Source organism: Dasypus novemcinctus, chromosome 3, assembly GCF_030445035.2.
Source record: "Dasypus novemcinctus isolate mDasNov1 chromosome 3, mDasNov1.1.hap2, whole genome shotgun sequence".
NCBI lineage: Eukaryota > Metazoa > Chordata > Mammalia > Cingulata > Dasypodidae > Dasypus > Dasypus novemcinctus.
In genome coordinates this window covers 170722511-170747044 of record NC_080675.1, presented here as the reverse complement: position 1 = coordinate 170747044, position 24534 = coordinate 170722511, and the positions used below count along the sequence as shown (strand labels likewise).

Below are 24534 nucleotides of genomic sequence, written 5' to 3'. Positions count from 1 at the left end.
GCATGAATTTTATGACAGGTAAATTGTATCTCAATAAAGTTTAAAAATAGGTCTTTGAGGCCTGGAAGAAATGACATCAGAGTAACAAAAAAATAAAGAAATCAATAAAAAACCAAAATGAATTAAACAGAAGACCAACCTTCAACAACAAAACAAGAAAGTGGGTCCAAAAACTCAAAGATGGTTCTCTGAAAAGACTAATATAAAATAGTTACTATGAACCTAAGGAAAAAGAAGAATGAACAGATACAGAGAAGGTAAAAGCTAAAAAGTATAAGTCTAGCTCCCAGATCATGGTCTTTATACCCTTTCCCATAAGGGACCCAGGAAGGTCCTGGTTTCAGCTCCCAGTGTGTCCTAAAGAAGAGCAAGACAGCAAGCTGACACAACAAGATGAAGCAACAAGGAGACACAATGAGAGACACAAAAAGCAGGGAGTGGATGTGGCTCAAGCAATTGGGTGCCTCCCTCCCACATGGGAGGTCCTGGGTTCAGTTCCCAGTGCCTCCTAAAAAAAAAAATTAGCAGACGCAAACATCACATAGCAAACAGATAGCAAGTGCAAACAATGAGGGATGGGGGGAGAAATAAATAAAATCAATGTTTAAAAAAGTATATTAAAAAGAAAAAAAAAGGGACCCAGGGCTCTTCATAGAAACAGCTGGTATCAGGATAGGTCAAGGAAAGTACAAGAATGAGCCTTGGATATCTTGTGCCACAAAAGTAGTCAGACTAATGGGGTCATTTCAAAAGGACACTTAAGGAAAGCGGATTTGGCTCAACTGATACCAGTGTTCGCCTACCTTACAGGAGGTCCAGGGTTCAAACCCAGGGCCTCCTGACCTGTGTGGTGAGCTGGCCCATGTGCAGTGCTGATGCATGCAAGGAGTGCCATGCCACGCAGGGGTGTCCCCTGTATAGGGGAGCCCCATGTGCAAGGAGGAGGCCCTGCAAGGAAAGCTGCCCCTTGCAAGAAAAACACAGTCTGCCCAGGAGTGGTGCCGCAAACACGGAGAGCTGATGCAGTAAGATGACGCAACAAAAAGAGACACGGATTCCCAGTGCCGTTGACAAGAATGCAAGCGTACACAGAAGAACAGTCAGTGAATGGATAACAGAGAGCAGACAACTGGGTGGAGGGAGGAGAGAAATAAATAAAAAATAAATCTTTGGGGAAAAAAGGATATTTAAACCTTGTGGATCCAACTGGCCAAATTTGGTTCATTGTGAAAACCAAAACAAAAAATGACAGTAAAGAATAATAAGGACTTGAGTCTAAAAAGGTCCATGGGTACATAATGTTATTTAAAAAAGAGGGGGAAAGAGTGCTTTTTTCAGAAGTGTACCAGCTAATAAAGGTAGAAGGAATGAAAGAATTTAAAAATTCTAATTCTACCATTTTGTAACTACCAGTATAATTACTGATTTAAGCAAGAATTGTCAATAGATGGGAAAACCATTGTATGAAAGGTTGCTGAAGAAAAGGATATTCATATGCTTTTAAACTATAATCCCATGGATTACTTTCTAATTACAAAGGAAACATATATCTTTACAGATGAAGAAAACTGACAAGTCATTATGCTAACCCAATGATTTAGCATTCCCAGTAGCATCCCCAATTATTGATACTATGTACCTTCTGATGTAATATAATAGAACTGAGCCTGGCAAACTGTAGCCCACAGACCAAATCCAGCTCACTCCTGTTTAAGTACAGCCCATGAGCTAGGACTGGTTTTACATTTTTTAAATGGTTGGGGAAAAATTGAAAGAATATTTTGTGACATGTAAAAACTATAAAATTCAAATTTTAGTGTCCATAAATATAGTTTTATTAGAACACAGCAACACTCATTCATTTGTGTATTATCAACAGCTGCTTTCTTGCCACAACATATAGTTGTGTAGTTGAGACAGAGAGTATATGACCTACAAAGTCTAAAATGTATAGTATCTGGTCCTTTAAAGAAAGTCTGTCAGCTCCTGAAATATAAAGTACACATCAATTATGAAGAATTCTTGCCAAAAATGTTTAAACGTGAGAAAACAATCAGACAAATCCAAGGTTGTAGGACATTCCATGAGATAACTGGGCAAGACTCTTGCAAAACTTCAGTTTAAAAAAATTCAATTAAAAGATACTAAAGAGATATATAAACAAATGCATTGCATGAAGCCTGATTAGATTCTAGACTGGGGTTGGGGAGAGCCATAAAAGACATTTAGGGTCAAGTGGATTATAACTAGACTATATTTATGGAATTACTGTTAATTTTCCAAGACGTGATATTAATATTGTGGTAATATGTCCTGATTTGTAAGAGATGCATACTAAAGTACTCAGGAATATAAGTGTCATGATTTCTGCAACTAACTTTTTTTTCCTTTTCTTTTCTTTTCTTCCTCCCTCCCTCAATCCCTCCCTTCCTTCCTTCTTTCTTTTTTTCTCTTTCTCTCGCCTTCCCACACCCCGTTCTGCTTTCTGTGTCCACTTGCTGTGTGTGTTCTTCACACAGCAAGTGTCTGCATGGATTCTTGTCAGCGGCACCGTGCATCTGTCTCTTTTGGTTGCATCATCTTGCTGCATCAGCTCTCTGTGTGGCGCCATACCTGGGCAGGCTGCGGGTTTTTTTTTCACGAGGAAGGCACACACTCCTTGCGTGTGGGGCTCCCCTATGTGGGGGACACCCCTGCGTGGCATGGCACTCCTTGCACACATCAGCACTGCACATGGTCCAGCTTCACCACAGGGGTCAGGAGGTCCTGGGTTTGAAACTTGGACCTCTCAGGTGGTAGGCGGACGCTCTATCAGTTGAGCCAAATCTACTTCCCTGCAACTAACTTTTAAATGGTTCAAGGAAAAAAAGGTATGTGTTAAAGATAAAGAAAATGTGGCAAAGTGTTAACTGAACCAGGGTGAAGGGCATATACACATTCATTATGCCTGTGTTTCAACTTTTCTGTACCTTAAAATTTTCAAAAGAAAAATCTGGGGGTAGAGATGAGCTAAGAGATCCTTTATCTGAATACTTTTCTTTAAAAGAGTTCAAAATACTTCTGATTTTTATTTTACTACTTCACAAATAACCACTGAAGAATGACTTCACTTCACAAAACTCCATGATATACTACCAGAAATAAACGACATCCCCAATTCATAAATGGAAAAACAGAGGCCAAGGTTAAAAAGTTACCTAAAATAGTCATCAAGTTAAGGTTAAATTTTGAGTTTCCTGATGGGCAGTCCTTGGCATATTTTTTTTTTTTTTAAACATGAGAACATTTAAGGTAAAGTTTTTTTTTTCAGGTACTGGGGCCAGAGTTTGAACCCAGGACCTTGCTTATGAGAAGCCGGCACTCAACCACTGAGCCACACTGGCTCCTCTGAGTTGGTTTTTTCATTTGTTTGCTTGTTTTTTATGGTTTTTTTTTTTGGTTTTTTTAGGAGGCACTGAGGACTGAACCTGGGACCTCCCATGTTGGAAGCAGGCGCTCAACCACTTGAGTCATATCTGCTTCCAAGGTAAGATTTTAACTTCTGGCTTGCCTAAGGGTGTGGTAACATCATATATTTTCCATTTTGAAAATAAAAAAGAGATCAAAAGCCAGGATCATTCTGCAATATTTGGTTTCTGTCATTAACTGGCATTAAAAGAGGCTTAGAGTTCAAACACTCCCGTTTTATAAAGAGATCTTGGATCATCTTAAGACTTTGGTGCTACCTTTAAAAGTTTCAGGAGTTCTCTGCCTAGGTCCCAGTCCAATTTCATGGCAAAAACCATGTGCAGAATAATGGTGCCTTCCACATGACGAAGTTCACTGGATGACACAGTAACAAGATCCAACAGCCTAAAAGATGCAAAAGAAAGCTATGAGCTATAGTTTGTACAAGAAACTATAGTGCAGGTGTTCAGATGAGTAAGTGGACCTAGTCATCTTGAATTCATACAATCAGTGAAGGCAGGCAATAAGTAGATGTTCTACCACCCTATTCTCTACTCCCTTTTACAACAAAACTTCTTGAAAGAATTCCCTATAGTCATTTCTACTTTTTTTTTATACCTCATATTCTCTTAAGTCTAATTCAATTCAATCAGGCTTCTGTCCCTTCCCTTGCCACTAAACTATTTTTGCAAGAACCACAAATGACTTTCAGGTTGCCAAAACCAACAGTCAAGCCCCATCTTAGTTAATGTCTCAGCAGTTCAACACAATCGGCAATTTCTTTCTTGAAATACTATTTTCTTTTAGCTACTGGGGCTCTGTCATTGGTCTCTTCTCAACTCTTTTTACTAACTCTTCTTGACTTTGAAATGTTGGAATCCCTCTGAGCTAGGTCTTTGGCTCCTTTCTCTTCTCTTTTCTCCATACTCTTCCTAGATGACACCACCAGGCCCACGGCTTTAAGTCCTTTACAATCTATTTGTAGTCCTGACCTGTCCCTACAATTCCAGACTGCCTGCTCACCTCTTTATGGGATGCTTATATATATATTTCAAAATTAACATGGTCAAAATGGGCCTACTTTTTCACCAAAAGCCTGCTGCTCTCTCAGTCTTACTTAACAGTATACAAGGCCACCTTCTTAAAGGCTTAAGTCAAATAACTAGGAGTTAGTCTAGATCAGAAGCAGTAGGGTGCATGAGGGTTAAACTTGGACTCTGAGGCCAAAATGCATGGATTCAAATTCCAGTTCCACAACTTTCTGGCTGTACAACCTTAGGAAATTCCTTAACTTCTCTGTGCCTCAGCTTTGCCTTCCACAAAATAAAGGAAAAATAACTGCTTAGAACAGAGCCTGTAACAAAGTAAGCACTCTACAAATTTTTTAAAAAATAAAATCTGATTCATTCTTTTTTTAACAATTTTATTTCAAATAAAAAATTTATCAGTTGTCTGATTCTTCTTTTTGCTTTTACGATCCATTCATCCCCACCATGTCCAGTCTATTAGCAAGTCCTATTGCCTCTATCTCCAAACAATATTCCAAATCTACTCACTTTTCTCCATCTTCACTACTGCCACCCTCATCTAAACCAACATCACCCATTATTTGGATTATTACAATATCTTCTTACTAGTTTCCCACTCCTACTTTTGTTCCTCTTCCTCCCAATCCATTTGCCACACAGCAGGCAAAATAACTTTTAAACTCAAATCAGACTTTACTACCTTGTTTAGAGACTGACATTAGCTTTCCCTTTCACTGCTAATAAAATTTCAAACTCTTAATCTCATAAAGTCCTATAAGATCTGACCCTACCTATCTCTCTATTTTTGTCTTGGATTACCATACTCTCTCCTACTAGTCTCCAGCTACACGGGCTTTCCTTTTTTCTTGCTTTCTCTCTCTCTTTTAAAATAAGTAAACTTAATTTTTAGAGCAGTTTTAGGTATACAGAAAAAATTGCACAGAAACTACAAAGAGTTCCTATATAACCCACCCACCTCCCACAGCTCCTGCACAAAGTTTACCATATTATTAATGTATTGCCTTTTTTCTGCTTCTCAGACACACTGTGATCATTAAGGTCTCAGTTAAAATAGCACCTTTTCAAAGGTTTTCCCTGACCATCCAATCTAAAGTAGCTATGCTGTTACTATCATCATCCATTTGAATTATCTGCAGAGTACTTTTCATTTTAATATTTTTCTTGCTATTTATTTATTTTCCATTCTTTTCTCACTGAAGTTTAATAAGCTCCATGAGAGCAGAGACCTTGGCTGACTGGCTAATCACTATAGCCCTAAGGTCAAATAGTTTCTGGCAAAGAGTATACACTTAGTAAATAGCTTTTAATCTTCTAGTTACAGGACAGTTATTGGTATTCTTCAGGAATGGTGAAAATGAATGAGCAAAATTCTCTTAATTTGAATCAATGAGCAGTTAGTATAGGATTAGGGGAATTCTGTACTGAGGTGAAGGTAAGAGATGAAAGGGAAGATAAATAACCAAAATATACAAATAGAAGATGAAATTGTAAAAATGATTTTTATTTCCATACTATATTACTCACTCATGACCACTCTGTTCCTCATGGTGCTGCTTATCTAGCTTGTTGAAGAAGGCTATGATTCCTTCCAAAAGCTTTTTTCTGCTTCCCTGGAAAAATACAAAATAGGTAAGGTCTTCCCGTAAAGGCAAGATAACCACATTGCATTTAATGTACTTTCAGCTTAAAAGATTCTCAAGAATGAATTTAAATAGATACATTACAACCTACAGTCACACTAAGAACGTATAGAACACTTTCATGTTGAAATTGAATTTGAAATAACTCTGTCAGGCTTTAAACTCTACTTATCCCCTTCTCCCAGTGGCTCCCTCATGTTTGCTTGCTATATGCTCGCTGTTCTTGCTTGTTGGCTGTTTCTTCTTAGGAGGCACGGAAACTGAACCTGGGACCTCCTATATGAGAGGCAGATGCCCAACTGCTTGAAACACATCTACTCCCTGTTCCTTTTTTTGTTTTTGCCTGTCTGCTCATTGTTTGCCTGTCTTCTTTAGGAGGCACCGGGAACTGAACCCAGGACCTCCCACGTCAGAGACAGGCATCCAGCTACCTGAGCCATATCCATTCCCCTATATTCTACCTTTTATGAGATCTTTATTAATTTTACTACTTCAAAGAAAAAGTGGTAGCACAAAAGATAATGGTATGTTTTCCTTGGTGAGAAGTGTGACCTTTTCATGAGCTCTAATCACCACACATAAAACAAAAGCCATCTAGGCCTTTGATATAAACTGAAAATATAAATGAGCTTAATGGCCCTAACTGATCATTCCACTGGAATAAAAAGAAAAGCAATTTTTTAATATCACCTTTGAGGAGAGAACCAGAAGCTGGTAGACTAAAGGAGGTATTTCTTGAAGATTCAACTGGGAGAACATCTTCAATACTTTTTCCATCACAAATTCCACCTCTTCTGCAGTCAGAGGGACATCCCTGTGGATCAAAGATTCTAAAGACTATATAGCTAGAGCTGAATTGCCTTGTCTTTAAAAATTCAATTCAGGTCTGCACAATGGTTAAAATTCCAATAAAACTGTTCAAAGAAAAAATATTGGGGAGTTCAGAAAAAGGAGACACTAGAATATTATAAATTATCCCTTTTGATTTCTTTCTAATGACCCTTTAAGGGTATCAATAATCTTACCTAAGCAAAGTGATTATGGGAAAATTTCATAAAATTATACTTGAAATAAAGTCCAAAAGTGGGAGAAGCCTGTAACAGAAAACAAAGGTAGCAGTACTCTTACTCTAAAGTGGTGTTTGAGCTTCCTATGTTTCAACTTCTAATAGGTAAGTTCATAAAGGAGGATATATTATCAAGAGGAAAGGGAAGGATGATGCTTACTTGAATATGGAGGTAAGTTGAATTACATATTGCTCATCCCATCTGGTTAAAGAAAATGACAAAGATATGAAAATTTATTTCATTTTAATTTATTTATAAATTGCTTTGTATAATAAGGAGATTAAAAATTAGGGCATTTTGAGTTTCATTTGGCATCACTAGGAAACAAAATGAAAGACGTGCCATTTAAAATAACAAAATAGCAGTTTTACCCAGCAGAGTGGCAAAATCAAAGTCTGATGATACCCAGTGCTGGTGAGATTGTGGCAAAACAAATGCTCTCCACATATTGTTATATGGAGTATACACCAATACAATCCTTATAAGAAGTCAAGTTGGCAATAACTATCAACTTTAAAAATGAATATATCCACAGAACCACCCAACCTACTATTAAAAATAGACCCCATGTACATGCTTATAAGAGGTCACATAGATATCTAAGAATGCTTGTTCACTGCAACACTTAATGTAATAGCAAAAAATTGTGAACAACCAAACACTCTTAACAAATGGAAGTTAGTCAAATAATACTATGAAACTATTAAAAAGAAAATGCAGAACTGTATATGCTGACAAGAACAGAAATATTAAATGAAAAAATGCAAGGTGTATTACAGTGTGTTTAATAAACCCTTTTTGTATAATTAAAAGCAAACTAATGAATAAATATATATGTGATGATACATGCCTAAAATTATTTACAGAAGGAATCTCAAAAACAACAACAACAAAAAAAAACCATAAAAAACTCACATTCCCCTCCACCCAAAATATAAAAGATATAGCAGCAAGGTGACTTACCTCTCATGAGAAGGTAAGGACCTTGATATGCCAAATAATGCTCAGAAGACTACACTGCTTTGCAAACATGGAGAATCAAGTAAATAGACTCAAGTAATTTACACCCTGTTCTACATCTTAAAACAGGGAATAGTGTAAATTACCACTCTCAAAAATTCATCAGACTAAATGGTTTCATAATGGTACATCATAAACAAAAACGCCAGACCAAAAACTTCAGAAATACAAATTCCTGAAAAGAAATTCTTTTTTTTTTTTGGCCACTTGTGGTCCAGAGAAAGTTCTATACATTGATGAAAAACACTCACCTGCCAGAACAGAGGGTGTTAACCAATTGCTTCTTACATTCTTCCCCACTCAGTTCATCTAGAAATGCAAAGTACACTAAGAAATAAATGTGACTAAGTAAAGGAAGAGCCCCTAAAATTGGAAGAAAATTACCTTTTCCATAAGTCAGATTTTCCTTTTTGGTAGCAAGGGCAGTGAGAATGATGGGTAATAACTCCAAAGATTTTCCATTCACCAGACTGCCCTCTCTGATAACATCAACAAACTCACTGGCTATTTCAACCAGTAATGATCCTGGAAAATTATGAGCCTAAAAGTTCATGGGATAAAGAAGATGATAAGCAGATATCCAGATATTTGATTTCTCTTCTCAAGAAATGGGCTTGTTTGCTGAATTAATAGAATTGATGTTAAAACCCAGACTGGCCTTATAAGGGATCATGGAACCATTCTGCTCTGGTATATACTTAGAATTTAAAGGACTTCTAAGGTCAGAATCCTTAGAAGCTTCATATAAAGAGTTTTAAAAAGTTGAATATCCATGATACCAGAAATCTAATGTAAATATCAAGGTGATTTATGGCCCCATCTATCAACTTCCAGTTTTTAAACAGCAGCTCTTATTTACAAATAGGAATTATGCTAGATTTGAAACACTTGTTTTTCCTCCCTCAACAAATTATAAACCCAAACTATCTACCCCCCAGTTTTTGTCTTCCATCTCACCTCAAGCATCAGTAATCCTATGATCTCAGATGCTACTTCTTTCTGCAAGTCTCCTGATTCCACCAACTGGATACAACAAGCATATATTTTATGTCTTCTAAGCGCTCCAGCTTCCTCAGAGCAGGGGGAGCCTTATTGTTTTAAAGGGGTGATATTGAAACAAAGAAAGAAAAAGGAAATGTTAAAGGTTGAAGGACAAGTAGGAAAAACAAACAGGTTTGTAGCTTAATCAACATACAGTCACTTTCAAATGTCATCACATAGTGACATCAGTAGGAACGGCAAAGAAAGGATCTCCAGAAATCCTCTTATACATAAAAAACAATGAAAGCACTGGCAAAAATCAAATTCAAGTTTTTCGGAACTCTGGAAATTAACCAAAGACTTGTAACAACCTATGGAGGGATTTTTCAGGAAAAACTACTGAATATTGGATGAACACTGAAGTTGTGTCATTTTAACTTGCCCTGTCCTATCCTTCCTTCTTCCTCTCCCCATTTCAGAGGTAGACTTGAAAACCAACAGCCCAACAACTGCAGTGAAAACCAATAGCCTAGCAGCCTTCGGAGGAGGACGGTTGGAGCTCCTCCAAAGCCCAATTCCCAGAAAACTGTCATTATTTGGTCTGGCTGTTCCCTATATAATCTCCCTCAGGAGGCCTGTCATTATTAACTCAGAGTGAATAATCTTTTCCCTGGGCATCTGTCTAAAACAATTGACTGTAATTGATTATACTGCAGCTACCTGGATGCAGCAACAACAGGTGGGTGAACAAAACAAGCTAACCAAAAAACTTAAAAAAGGAAAAACTGGGGAATATGTCCATAAGGGACTTTGAAAAGCTTCAATATATTCCTGGTTATTTAGAAAAGAACACACATACTTAGGGCTGTGTACATGCCCAGGAAAGACCTGAGAAGACCCTAAGCTCTCACCTCTGGCTGACTTTGAGACAATGCACAAACGGGAAGTGAACTTTAAAGCAAAACTGCCAACTGCTCGACTGAGAATTGAATTTGTGCCCGCAAAATGCACACACAGCCCTTCAGTAAAGACTGGGGAATTTACTGGTTCCAGGCATTTAAGGACATCTCTGTCCTATCATTAGCTGACCACTAAGCTAACTGGGCATAGACTTCAGTGGCCACATGTGATAAACAGCACACATTTTAGAAAATTAGTTCAGGGTAGCCACTATAAAAACAAAGAGCTAAAAAAATTGAACAACAACAAACCACGGAGCAAGAAAGGCAGATCTAAATTTACAAAACTGCGATATTTTATCATTTAAAAGGTTCAGTTTTCAACAAAAAATCAAAAGACACACAAAGAAACAAGAGTAAAAGAGAAAAAGGCAGTCAACAGAAACTGTCCTTGAGGAAGCTCTCACATTGGACTTACTAGACAAAGAATTTAATCAGCTATTTAAAATATGTTCTAAGAACTGAAGGAAAGCATTTCTAAAGAAAGAAAAGAAAGTATGAGAGTGATGTCTCACCAAAAGGAGAATACCAATACAGAGATAAAGTATAAAAAAGAACTAAATAAAAAGTCTAAAATTGAAGTACAATAACTGAACAGAAAAATTCACTAGAAGGTTCAACAGCAGACATGACCTGGTAGAAGAAAGAATGAGTGAACCTGAACACAGGTCAATTGATATTATTTGCTCTGAGATTTAAAAAAAGAATGAAGAAAAACGAACACGGCCTCAGAGACCTGTGGCACACCATCTAGTGTACCAACGTAAGCCTAATGGGTGGTCTGGGGGACGAGAGGAAAGAAAGAAAGAGGGCAGGAAGTATATTTGAAAAAATAATAATCTACAACTTCCAAAATTTAATGGAAAACATTAATCTACACATCCAAGAAGCTCGCTGTTAATATGACTAATACCACTGAATTGTATGCTTGGGAGAGGCTAAGATGGGAATTTTTATTTGTGTATGTTTACACAATTTTAAAAAAGAGAGAAAAACTAAAGAAAAAATGACAATTAAAGGCAATATATGGGAAGTGGATGTAGCTCAAGTGATAGAGTTTCCGCCTACCATATGGAAGGACCTGGGTTCGATCCCTGGGACCTCCAGGTAAAAAAGAAAAAGAGAAAGAGAAAGAGGGCCTGCATGGTGAGTCAGTGCCTGTGCAGCAAGCAGAGTGCCTGCATGGTGAGCTGACTGCCCACATGACTGCCCGCGCAGCGAGTTGAGTGCCCGTGCGAGTGCCTGTGCGGTGAGCCAGTGACCATGCCACAAGCCAAGTGCCCACACAAGTGAGTCACGCAGCAAGATGATAATGCAACAAAGGAGAGACCGAGGGGAGAGCCAAGGTGAAGCACAGCAGAAACCAGGACTTGAGATGGCAGAGTTGACAGGAAACTTCTCTCCACCTCAGAGGTCCCCAGGATCGAATCCTGCTGAATCCTAGAAGAGAAAAAACAAGAGAAGACAAAAAGAAAAAAGATACAGAAGCTCACACAGCAAATGCACAGACAGCAAAAACAGCAGGGGTTCAGGGGGAACAAAGACAATACAAGATCCTAGATGGATCTAATAATGGAAGAGAAAATGCCCAAAACACATTACTGGGACATATGAAAAAACTGGAATATAAATTGCAAGCTTTGTATTGATGATAAATTTCTTGAATTTGACAACTGCGCTTAAGGTGAATATCCTTGATCTTAGAAAATATACATGGACATATTAAGCGTTCAAGGAGCATGATGTATATAACCTACTCCCAAATGTTTAGAAACTATATAGATGAATAGACAAATGGATAGATAAATGAATGGATGGCAATATAGATAAAATGATACTGCAAATGTGGCAAAATGTTAAAAGTTGGTGGATCTGAGTATCTAGCTATACTGGGGTTCTCTGTATGGGTTTTGTATTACTTTTTCATCTCTCCTGTAAGTCTGAATTTATTTCAAAATAAAAAGTTTTATAGGTGGGACAGACAATCCCAGGAAGTCAGTGGGCCTTACTTTGGAATATAGGCACCCCACTGTAATAGAAATAGACTCATTTATAATTTCCCTACACATGATTCTTCTGCTCCTTTTATTTGAACCTATAATTAGCACTATACTCGTTAAAATATGTTCCAGAGACATAAATCTTTGGTCTGTTTGTATGCTGGTTGAGCCCTGAATCTCAGCAGAATCATAACACCTACTCTCCAGTTCACGGGATGCCCAGAACAACTAACAAAAGGATGATGATAGACAAGGCCCATCCCCAAAAAACAGAGAATATCTACGACTGAAAGCAAGACAGTTCCATCCATCTGCCGCATGGGATTTAAACTCCTCTCAATCAGAAACAGTGTTGGCATCACCACCTCCAAATCCTCAAGACTGAGGAATAAACATAAGGTGGGAATGCAACTATGGACAATAGTAGACATGATTATTCTAACAATGGAAGAACTAGTATCACTGATATAAAGGCAGTCGCCAACAGAGGTTCTGAGTAGTGCAAGAATAGCTGTAACATGGGACATTCTGGGAACACTGGAATTGCCCTGCATGACACTGCAATGATGGATACAGGCCATTAAACATTTTGTCAAAACCTATAAAATTGTGTGGTACACAGTGCATATAATGTAAACTATGGTCCATGGTAGTAGCAGTGCCTCACCATCAATTGTAACAAATGTACTACACTAATGAAAGATGTTGTTAATGGGGGAAAGTTTTCTTCTATTCCTATCTTTTGGAGCATATTTATCAAGAAAGGATGCTATATTTTCTCAAATGTCAATTGATAGAATAATGATTTTTCTTCTTTGGTTTTTAATGTGGTATATTATGCTGATTGATTTTCTTGTGTTGACCCACCCTTGCATGCCTGGTATAAAACCCTCTTGATCACGATGAATAATTCTTTTAATGTGTTATTGGATTTGATTAATGAGTACTTTGTTGAAGGTTTTTGCATCCATATTCATTAATGAAACGGGTCTGTAATTTCCTAATTTTTTTTGAAATATTTTTCTCTGGCTTTGGTATTAGGATGATACTGGCCGTATAGAATGAGTTTTCTAGTCTTTCTTGTTCAATTTTTTGGAAGAGTTTGAGTAAGACTGGCATTAAATCTTCTTGGAATGCCTGATAGAACTCATTTGTGAATTTCATTTTGATTCTGGGCTTTTCATTTTGGTGAGTTGTTTGAAGACTGTTTCAATCTCTTTACTTGCAATTTGTTTGCTGAGCGCTTCTAATTTTTCTAGGGTCAGTGCAGGTTTTTCATACATTCCTAGAAATTTTTCCATTTCAACTACATTGTCCAATTTTTTGGTATACAGTTATTTACAGCATCCTCTTATAATCTCATTACTCAGTAGCAATGTCCCCATTTTCATTTTTTACTTTATTTGCAACTTCTCTCTTATCTTTGTCAGTCTAGCTAAGGGTTTTTTTATTTTGCTCATCTTCTCAAAGAACCAACTTTTGGTTTTGTTACTTCTATTGTTTTTTTTTGTTTGTTTGTTCTCAATTTCATTTATTTCTGCTCCAATCTGTGTTACTTCATCCCTTCTGCTTGTTCTGGGATTATTTTGCTGTTCTTTTTCTAGTTCCTCTAGCTGTATAGTTATGGCATAGATCTTACTTTTTCTTCTTTTTTAATGTAAGCTTTGAGGGCTGTACATTTCCCTCTTAGCACTGCCTTCGCTGCATTCCATAGGTTCTGATATGTTGTATTCTCATTTTCATTTGTCTTGAGTTATTTACTGGTTTCTCTCAATTTCTTCTTTGACCCACTGATTATTTAAGAGAGTGTTGTTAATCCCCATATATTTGTGAATTTTCCCTTTTTCCACCTGTTGTTGATTTCAGCTTTACTCCATTATGATCAGAGAAAGTGCTTTGTATAATTTTGATCTTGCTGAATTTACTGAGCTCTGCTTTGTGATCCAACATATAGTCTATCCTGGAGAAAGATCCATCAACACTTGAGAAGAATGTATATTCTGCTGTTTCAGGATGCAATGTTCTCTATATATTTATTAGGTTTAGTCCATTTAGCATATTATTTAAGCTCTCTGTTTCTTTATTTATCCTTTGCCTAGATGTCTTATCCAATACTGAGAGTGGTATAGTGATAGCTATTATTGTAGAGACAACTATTTCTCCCTTCAGTTTAGCCTGTGTTTGCATCATGTAATTTGGGGTATCTTGGCTAGATGCATATACATTTACGATTGTTATTTCCTCCTGGTGAATTGTTCTTTTACTAATATATAATGTCTTTCATTGTCTCTTATGACAGTTTTGGTTTTAAAGACTATCTCATCCGATATAGGAATAGCTTCTCTTGCTTTTTTTTTTTTTGGTTACTGCATGTGTGGAGTATCTTTTTGCAGCCTTTCACTTTCAATCTGTTTGTATCCCTGGTTCTAAGATCCAGCACATGGATGGCTCATATTGTCTTATCCATTCTGCCAGTCTATTTCTTTTGATAGGGAGCTTAATCCATTAACATTCAATGTTATTACCATACAGGCAGTTTTTACTTCACCCATTTCGACCTTTGGGTTTTATCTGTCATATCTTATTTTTACCACCTTTTTTACATTTTCACTAATATAATCTTCATTTCTAGACTCTCTTCTAAGACTCTCTTTCCTATCTTTTCTTTTCAGGCTGAGGCACTCCTTTTGGTACTTCCTGCAAAGTCAGTCTCTTGGTTGTAAACTCTATCAGTGCCTGTTTATGAATACTCTAAACTTGCCCTTATTTCTGAAAGCCAATCTTTCCAGATATGAGATTCTTGGCTGGAAGTTTTTCTCTTGCAATATCTTAAATATCTCATACCACTGCCTTCTTGCCTCCATGGTTTCTGATGAGAAATCAGAACTTAATTTTACTGGGCATCCCTTGTATGTGATGCATCACTTTTCTCTTGCTGCTCTCAAAATTCTGTCTTTAGTAATCAACATTCTAATTAATGTCTCAGAGTAGATCTATTTGGAATTATTCAGATGGGAGTAACTGTACTTCTTGGACATGGATATCTATGTCCTTAAATAGGGTTGGGAAATTTTCAACCATTATTTCTTCAAATATTCCTTCTGCCCCCTTTCTCTTCTCTTCTCCTTCTGGGACAACCATGATATGTAGGTTTACATGTAGGTTTACACATCTCTTCCCATCATTTATTTCCTTAAGACCCTGTTCAATTTTTTCCATTTTTTTCTTTATCTGTTCTTTTTTATGTTCACTTTCAGACACCATGTCTTCAAGGTCACTGATCCTTTCTTTTGCGTCCTTGTATCTGCTGTTATATGCCTCCAGTGTATTTTATGTTTTAGGAAGCACCAGGGATTGAACCTGGAAATTGAATTGAAGCAGACACTCAACCTTAAGCAATACCCATTCTCCTCCAGTGTATTTTTAATTTCATTTATTGTGCCTTTCATTCCCATAAGATCTACTATTTTTCTATGTATGCTTTCAAATTCTTCTTTGTGATCACCCAGTGTCTCTTAATATCCTTAATCTCCTTAGCCATCTATTGAATTTATTAAGGAGACTTGTTTGAACATTGATGATTAGTTGTCTCAACTCTTTTATGTCATCTCAAAGCTTATCTTGTTCCTTTAACTGGGCCATATCTTCTTGGTATATATTCTAGATTTTTGTTGATGTGTTGGCATCTGGCTTACTAAATGTATTTATTCTGGGTGCAGTTTTTCTCTTTAGTTTAGGGCTTTCTTGTCTTTTCTCCCTTGCTGGCTGTTTATTAGGAGCTAAGGATATAGTTGATACAGTAAGCAGTGGGGGTAGATGCTGCCTGCATTGTCCCAGGAACCGATGAAGTTTCTCCCACCTTTCTCCTCTTCTAGGAGCAGGGAAGGAACCACAGCTGTGTATAGTAATCCAAGCCATGCGGTCCAAGACCATCTGTAGTTGCTCAGAGAGACTGATGAAGCTTCATTTCCCTTTCTCCCCTACCAGGAGCAGGAATGGAGCTGCAGGTATGGGCATAAACTAAGCTGTATGAGTCAATACTGATCACAGTTGCCCACATAGACTGATGTAGCACTGGCCCCCTTCCTCTTCTGCCACAGGAGGGGATGGAACCTCCAGAGTACCCAACAATCTAATCTGTGTGGGCTGAAAGCACCTGCAGTTGCCCTGAGGGGTTGAGTGAATATTGTCCCTTATGCCCTTTAAGGGACAGGATGGAACAGGCACCCAGTAGATCAGTACATGCAGGCTGAAAGCACCTGCAGTTGCCAAGCGTGGCTAAGGAAATACAGCTCCCCTCCTATTCCACTGGGGGATGGCGGTGGAGCCACAGATACCCAACAGTCCAGTCTGTGCAGGCCAAGAGTGCCTGCCATTGCCTGGAGAGGCTGAGCAATCACCAGCCCCCTCCTACTGGGGGCAGGGATGGAGCTACAAATGTCAGATTATCCTATCTGGGCAGGCTGAAAGCACCAGTAGTTGCCCACAAAGGCTGAAGAAACACCAGCCCCCTCCTATCCTATGGTGGAGAGGGCAGGGATGGAGTCCCAGGTGTCTGACTATCCAGTATATGCTGGCTGAAAGTACCTGCACTTACCAGGTGAGATGGTTAGGATAGTGTGTCAACTCAGCCAGGTAATTGTGCCCAGTTGTTTGGTCAAACAAGCACTGGGCTAACTGTAATACAAGGGCATTTAGGGACTTTAGTCACCGTTGACTTACTGCTGTGGTAAATCATAGATAGCTGATTACAATTACATCAATCAGGGAGATTGCCATCAGAAATGAGTGACGCTTTATCCAATCAGTTGAATGCCTTAAAAGGGAAGTGATTCCAGCATTGAGTGAGAATTTCCCAGCTCGTCTTTGGACAGCCGGTATCTCCCAAAACTCGTGAAGGGCCTTCACTGGATTTTCATCAGAGCCCCTAGTTTGCAGCTTGCCTGCGGAATGTGCATCCCCACAGTCATGTGAGAGACTCATAAAATTGCATATTATTGACAGATATCTCTTGATTATTCTGTTTCCCTAGAGAACCCTAACACAGCTTAGTACCGGGAGTGGTTCTTGAGGAACAGAGTCTTAAAACATGGAGTATCTGAGGTGGTTCTAGGAGTTTTGCAATTGGCTCTCTATTCTAATTGGGCTCAAGGGTACTGATGACTCTCTTTCCAATAACAAAGAGGCTGCTAACAATCCATGGTGCAAGTTGGCCATCGAGATAAGCAAAATATTATCACTGGATTCCCCTACTTCCATGCTTATCAGAAGGAAGGATCTGGGTGAGAGTGTTTTCATCACCTTAACAGAGTTTTGTGGAATCAAACTGTATAATGATGTTGGTTGGCTCCTCCTAGATTATCTGGATACTGTCACAAAACAAAGAGATTAAAGGCTTGAAATTTGAAACTTAAACACCACATAAAAGATATGAAAGTTTCTATGTGGGCTCTGAAAGAAAATCTTGTCTTCTGTAGCCACAGGCTTGAAATATCTGAGAAACTCATTGTATGAGTAGCAGAGTTATAAAGGAAACTAAAATCTCAACCCTGCAGGGCTTCTGCGGTTAAAGTGAAGGCACTGACTGGAAAAGAGTGGAATCCAGAGAATTGGGGATGGAGACATAAAGGATGATGATGATATTGATGGAGACACTGGAACCCTGAATTCTGCTGAGACTGTACCAGATAAGTCTGCCATGGCCTGCCCTGTGGAGACCACACCTTGTCAACCTTCTATCATCCAGGCTCCAGCCTGCCCAAGGAAGTCTGAAACAACTTCCAGCCCTGAGGTGGGTACCAGCCAAACTGAAGCCTGCCCTGCCTGGCTTCCGGCCTGTCCCAGGGAGTCTGGACCTCCTCCTAGCCCTGAGGCACATACCAGCCAAACTCCACCAAGCACTGCTGAGCCTCCAGTTGGCCCTGAGGAAACTGGCTTCCAACCCCTATCTGAAGATTAATCCTGTCTCACCAGAAGAAAATGCAAAGGAATGCTAAGGTCAGCAGCTTGAAAGGTATTTCTAATCCTTCTCCTTACCCACCCCATCACCTCTCTTGTCTTCAAGACCTATTACTAGAATGAAATCACAGCAAGCCCCCAAAAGTGAAATACAAAGTGTGACCCATGAGGAAGTAAGGTATACTCAGAAAGAACTGCATGAGTTTTCTAACTTATATAGACAAAAATCGGCAATATGTATGGGAATGGATACTAAAAGTATGGGATAATGGTGAAGGAATATAAAGTTGCATCATGCTGAATTTATTGATATGGGCCAACTAAGCAGAAATTCTGGATTGAACGCTGTAGCTCGAGGGGTTAGAAAGGGCCCTAACTGTTTGGGTGGGTGACTGAAACATGGACCAAAAGATGGCCAAGCATGTCTGAGGTTGAGATGCCCGATTTGCCCTGGTATATACTAGAAGAAGGAATTCAAAGGCTTAGGAAGATTGGAATGCTAGAATGGATTTACCATTTGAGAGGTGCCCACCCACCCCAGGAATGTCCACAGGACACACCTTTAACTAGGACTATAAGGGATAAATTTGTATAAGACTAACTCCATCTTCCCGAAAGAGCTCTGTGATTGCGCTTCTCTGTAGTCCAGATTTTACTGTAGGGTGGGCTGTGACGGAATTAGAATCTTAAACATTATGGGGATGATCGGATATCGGTCTGGTAAAAGACAAGTATTGGCAGTTAATTGCCAAAGTCAAGGTGGGCATGGCTACCACAATGAAAGGCAGATTCAAAAAAGCACTCAAAATAGTCAGAGTCACGTAGAGTTATGGCGTTGGCTAATTCGTCACAGGGTACCTAGAAGTGAAATGGACGGGCAGTCTACTAAATTTCCTCTGGATCTGTATAAACAGAAGAGTTCTAGGACAAGTGAACAACTCTTAATTCAAATTACAGACCCAGAGAATCATGGCCCCATAATCAATTCCCAGACTTAAGACAGTTTACAGACCCAGAGCTCCTTGAATGAGAAGGCCAGGTCTCCTTGGGGAAGGATCCTGTTAAACTGCCCAAAATTTATACTGTTTATCTTCCTCCCACCTTTCCCCAAGGAAATCTATGGTCTTTTACCAGAGTAAATGTGCACTGGGGAAAGGGAAATGATCAAACATTTCGGGGATTATTCGACACTGGCTCAGAACTGTCATTAATTCCAGAAGACCCATAAGTAGGGGCTTATGGAGGTCAGGTGATTAATGGATTTTTAGCTCAGGAACGTCTCACAGTTAGTCCAGTGGGTCCCTGGACCCATTCTGTAGTTATTTCCCCAGGTCCAGAATGCATAATTGGAATAGATATACTCAGTAACTGGTAGAATCCTCACACTGGATCCTTGACTTGTGGAGTGAGGACTTGTTGGAAAGACCAAGTGGAAGCCATTAGAACTGCCCCTACCTAGCAAAATAGTAAACCCAAAGAAATACCAGATTCCTCAAGGGATTGCAGAAATTGGCCACCATCAAGGATTTGAAGGATGCAGGGGTGATTCCCACCACATCCCCATTCAACTCTCCTATTTGGCCTGTACAGAAAACAGATGGATCTTGGAGGACAGACAGTAGATTATCATAAACTTAACCAGGTGGTGATGCCAATCACAGCTGCTGTCCCAGATGTGGTATCATTGCTTGAGCAAATCAACATGTCCCCTGGTACCTAGTATGCAGCTGTTGATTTGGCAAGTGCTTTTTTCTCAATTGCTATTAGTAAGGACCATCAGAAACAGTTTGCTCTTCACTGCCCTGCCTCAGGGGTATATCAACTCTCCAGCCTTATGTCATAATATTGTCTGCAGGGATCTTGATCGTCTCTCCTTCCCAAAAGACATGACACTCGTCCATTATATTGATGATATCATGTTGATAGGACCTAGTGAGCAAGAAGTAGCAAAGACTCTAGACTTATTAGTAAGGCATTTGCGTGAGAGAGGATGGGACATAAATCCAACTAAAATACAATGTCCTTCCACCTCAGTGAAATTTCTAGGTGTCCAGTGCTGTGGGGCATGTCGAGATATCCCTTCTAAAGTGAAGGATAAACTGTTGCATCTGGTTCCTTCTACGACCAAAAAAGGTACAATGCTTAGTTGATTTCTTTCGATTTTGGAGACAACACATTCCTCATTTGGGTGTGCTACTCGGGCTCATTTACCAGGTGACCAGAAAAGCTGCTAGTTTTGATTGGGGACTGGAACAAGAAAAGGCTCTGCATCAGGTTCAGGCTGCTGTGCAAGCTGCACTACCACATTGGGCCGTATGATCCAGCAGATCCAATGGTGCTGGAAGTTTCCGTGGCAAATAGAGATGCTGTCTGGAGCCTTTGGCAGGCCCCTATAGGAGAATCACAATGCAGACCCTTAAGATTTTGGAGCAAAGCCCTGCCATCCTCTTAAGATAACTACTCCCCTTTTGAGAAACAGCTTTTGGCCTGTTACTGGGCCTTAGAAGACACTGAATGCTTAACCATGGGCCATCAAGTTACCATGAGACCTGAGTTGCCTATTACGAGCTGGGTATTGTCTGACCCACCAAACCATAAAGTTGGGTGTGCACAGCAATGCTCCATAATAAATTGGAAGTGGTATATACGCTAGGGCTCAAGCGGGTCCTGAAGGCACAAGTAAGTTACATGAGGGAGTAGCCCAAATGCCCATGGTCACCACCCCTGCCATGTTACTTTCTCTTTCCCAGCCCACAGCTTTGGCCTCTTGGGGAGTCCCTTACAATCAGTTGACTGAGAAAGAGAAAACTTGGGCCTGGTTTACAGACGGTTCTGCACAATATGGAGGTACCACCTAAAAGTGGACAGCTGCAGCACTGCAGCCCCTTTCTGGGACATCCCTGAAGGACAGTAGTGAGGGCAAATCCTTCTAGTGGGCAGAACTTCGAGCAGTGCACCTGGTTGTTCATTTTGCTTGGAAGAAGAAATGGTCAGAGGTGTGTCTGCACATTGATTCATGGGCTGTTGCCAATGGTTTGGTTGGATGGTCAGAGAACTGGAAGGAACATGATTGGAAAATTAGTGACAAAGAAGTCTGGGGAAGAAGTATGTGGATTGACCTTTTTGAGTGGGCAAAAAACATGAAAATATTTGTGTCCCATGTGAATGCTCACCAGAGGGTGAATTCAGCAGAGGAAGATTTTAATAATCAAGTGGATACGATGACCGCTCTGTGGCTAATGCTCAGCCTCTTTCCCCAGCCACTCCTGTCATTGCCCAATGGGCTCATAAACAAAGTGGCCGTGGAGGTAGGGATGGAGGTTATGCACGGGCTCAGCAACATGGACTTCCTCTTACCAAGGCTGACTTGGCTACAGCCACTGCTGAGTGCCCAATCTGCCAGCAGCAGAGACCCACACTCAGCCCCTGATACAGCAACATTCCTCGAAGTGACCAGCCTGCAACCTGGTAGCTGGTTGACTACTCTGGACCACTTCCACCATGGAAGGGGCAGCGATCTGTTTTAACTGGAATAGACACACACTCTAGATATGGGTTTGCATTTCCTGCACACAATGCTGCTTTCAAAACTACCATCTGTGGACTTACTGAATGTCTTATCTACTGTCATAGCATTCCACACAGCATTGCTTCTGATCAAGGAATACATTTCACAGCAAATGAAGCATGGGAATGGGCACATGCCCATGGAATTCACTGGTTTTACCATGTTCCCTATCACTCTGAAGCAGCTTGACTGACAGAACAGTGGAATGGCCTTTTGAAGACTCAATCACAGAACCAACTAGGTGGCAATACCTTGCACGGCTGGGGCAATGTTCTCCAGAAGACTGTGTATGCTCCAAATCAGCATCTACTCTATGGTGCTGTTTCTCCCATAACCAGGATCCATGGGTCCAGGAATCAAAGGGTGGAAATGAGAGTGGCACCACTCACTATTACCCCTAGTGACCCACTAGCAAAACTTTTGCTTCCTGTCCCTGCAACCTCAAACTCTGCTGGTCTATAGGTTTTAGTCCCAAAAGGAGGAGTGCTGTCACCAGAGAACACAACAATGATTCCACTAAACTGCCACCTGGCCACTTTGGGCTCTTCTTACCTCTGAATCAACAAAAAAGAGAATAACTGTACTGGCTGGGGTGATTGATTCTGACTATCAAGGGGAAACAGGGCTGCATCTACATAATGGGAGTAAAGAGGAGTTTGCCTGAAATACAGGAGATCCTCTAGGACATCTCCTAGTACTGCCATGTCCTATGATTAAAGTTAATGGAAAATTGCAACAACCCAATCCAAGCAGGACTAACAATGGCCCAGAAGCTTCAGGAATGAAAGTTTAGGTCACCTCACCAGGCAAAGAACCACGGCCAGCTGAGGTGCTTCCTGACAGTAATGGAAACATGGAATGGGTAGTGGAAGAAGGTAGTGATAAATATGATCTTTGACCACATGACCAATTACAGAAATGAGGACTATAATGGTCATGATTCTTTCTTCCTTGTTACATTATGATGATGATTGTATATGTACACAAAACTAATTTTTGTCTTCTTCCCCCAATTTTTCCCTTATCATATAACAAGTTTTATCAGTTTCAAGTCATAATATTTGAGGATGTCAAGTTTGAGAGTGAATATTACCCAAGAACTTGCACCCTATTCTGTATGGAATTAATACATTTCTGGTTGTATGCAGGAGAGTTGAACATTGCCAGGTAGTAATATATATATATGCATGTCTGTTATTGTTTTTACTTAGAGATTAAGTATGGTTTGAGGTAATGTGTATGATTCCTAAGTTGACAAGAGGTGGACTGTGATGGTAAGGGTATTGTGTCAACTCGGTCAGCTAATTGTGCCCAGTTGTTTGGTCAAACAAGCACTGGGCTAACTGTAATACAAGGGCATTTAGGGACTTTAGTCACTGCTGACTTTACTGCTGTGGTAAATCATAGATAGCTGATTACAATTACATCAATCAGGGAGATTGCCATCAGAAATGAGTGACACTTTATCCAATCAGTTGAATGCCTTAAAAGGGGAAGTGATTTCCAGCATTGAGTGAGAATTTCCCAGCTCGTCTTTGGACAGCCAACGTCTCCCAGAACTTGTCAAGAACCTTCACTGGACTTTCATCGGAGCCCCTGCGGAACCTGGACTTGTGCATCCCCACAGTCACGTGAGGGACTCTTATAAAATCACATACTATTGACAGATATTTCTTGTTGATTGTTTCCCTATAGAACCCTGACTAATATACCGGGAAAGGCTGGTGCAGTTCCTCCTAGCTTCCTCCCTGCCAGACATGGGGCTGGAGCTTAGGCTAGAGCTGCAATCCAATCTGGGTGGAAAAAGCCAGTCCCTACCATCACTATGATTTTCAATCAGCCCTGCTTCCCCTCATGAGGGGGCAGAGTTAAAATGGCAGCTACTGGCCTCCTTTCAACTTGAACAGTTTCAAACTTTAGTTGTTCTTAGGATTATACTTTTGACAGCTGAATTTACTAATCAGTAGTGAAGGTGGTGCCTGACCATCTCTTCCTCCTCCATTTTTGGGAAACTAGAGCTTCCAACTCCAGCTATTGAACAGCTCCCATGGCAGCCTGTGCCTCCAATGGAGGATGGGCTCCAGTCTCTACTCATGAATCTTCAATGAAGATGAGCAATCTCTTCCTTCCACTCTTTTAAGGATGTTGCATGATGCTCTTCTGATCTCCTGAGCCACCCAAAAAGGTGCTTTAGATAGCTCTGGGTGATTGCTAACTGCCCTGTAGGACAAGGTGACTTTTGGAGCCCCTTATTCTACTGCCATCTTGCCCCTCCCCTTCCATCAACTGATTTTTGAAAAGGGTACCAAGTCAATCCAATGGTGAAAAAGAATTAAATCTGACCCCATCTCATATCCTATACAAAACTAACTCACATGGAGCAAAGACCTATACATAGGAGCAAAAATAAAACATAAGTGTAAATTTTCATGAGTTTGTATTAGGCAATGTTTTTAAAAATATGACATCAAAAGTCCAAGCAGCAAAAGAAAAAATAAACTGGACATCACAAAATTAAAAACTTTTCTGCTTCAAGGATACCATCAAAAAAGTGAAAACTCATAGAAGGAAATTTTTGCACTTGTATACAAAATATATAAAGAGTTATTACAACTCAATATTTTAAAAAATAAATAACCCAATTTTAGAAATGGCCAAGGATCTGAATAGACATTTCTCCAAAGAAGATACATGACTGGCCAATAAGCACATGAAAAGATGCTCAAAATCATTAGCCACCAGGGAAATGCACATCAAAATTATAATGAGATATCACTTCACAACCACTAGTATATCTAAAATCAAAGAGGAAGATAGTAACAAGTGTTGGTGAGGATCTAGAGAT

At 39.7% G+C, this 24534-nt stretch overlaps 1 protein-coding gene across 2 annotated transcripts in view; it reads right to left on the bottom strand.

Moving 5' to 3' along the window:
* The window catches only part of FANCI (FA complementation group I), a 94450-nt gene that overhangs the window by 57448 nt on the left and 12468 nt on the right, over positions 1 to 24534 (bottom strand). For both annotated transcript variants that reach the window (XM_058294668.1, XM_058294669.2), the window contains exons 4-10: positions 9181 to 9311; positions 8608 to 8764; positions 8475 to 8532; positions 7363 to 7404; positions 6827 to 6950; positions 6021 to 6106; positions 3726 to 3852 (exon numbers count right to left, since the gene is read on the bottom strand). In XM_058294668.1, the coding sequence (XP_058150651.1) occupies positions 3726 to 3852; positions 6021 to 6106; positions 6827 to 6950; positions 7363 to 7404; positions 8475 to 8532; positions 8608 to 8764; positions 9181 to 9311 (725 nt within the window). The remainder of the gene's footprint in view (positions 1 to 3725; positions 3853 to 6020; positions 6107 to 6826; positions 6951 to 7362; positions 7405 to 8474; positions 8533 to 8607; positions 8765 to 9180; positions 9312 to 24534) is intronic.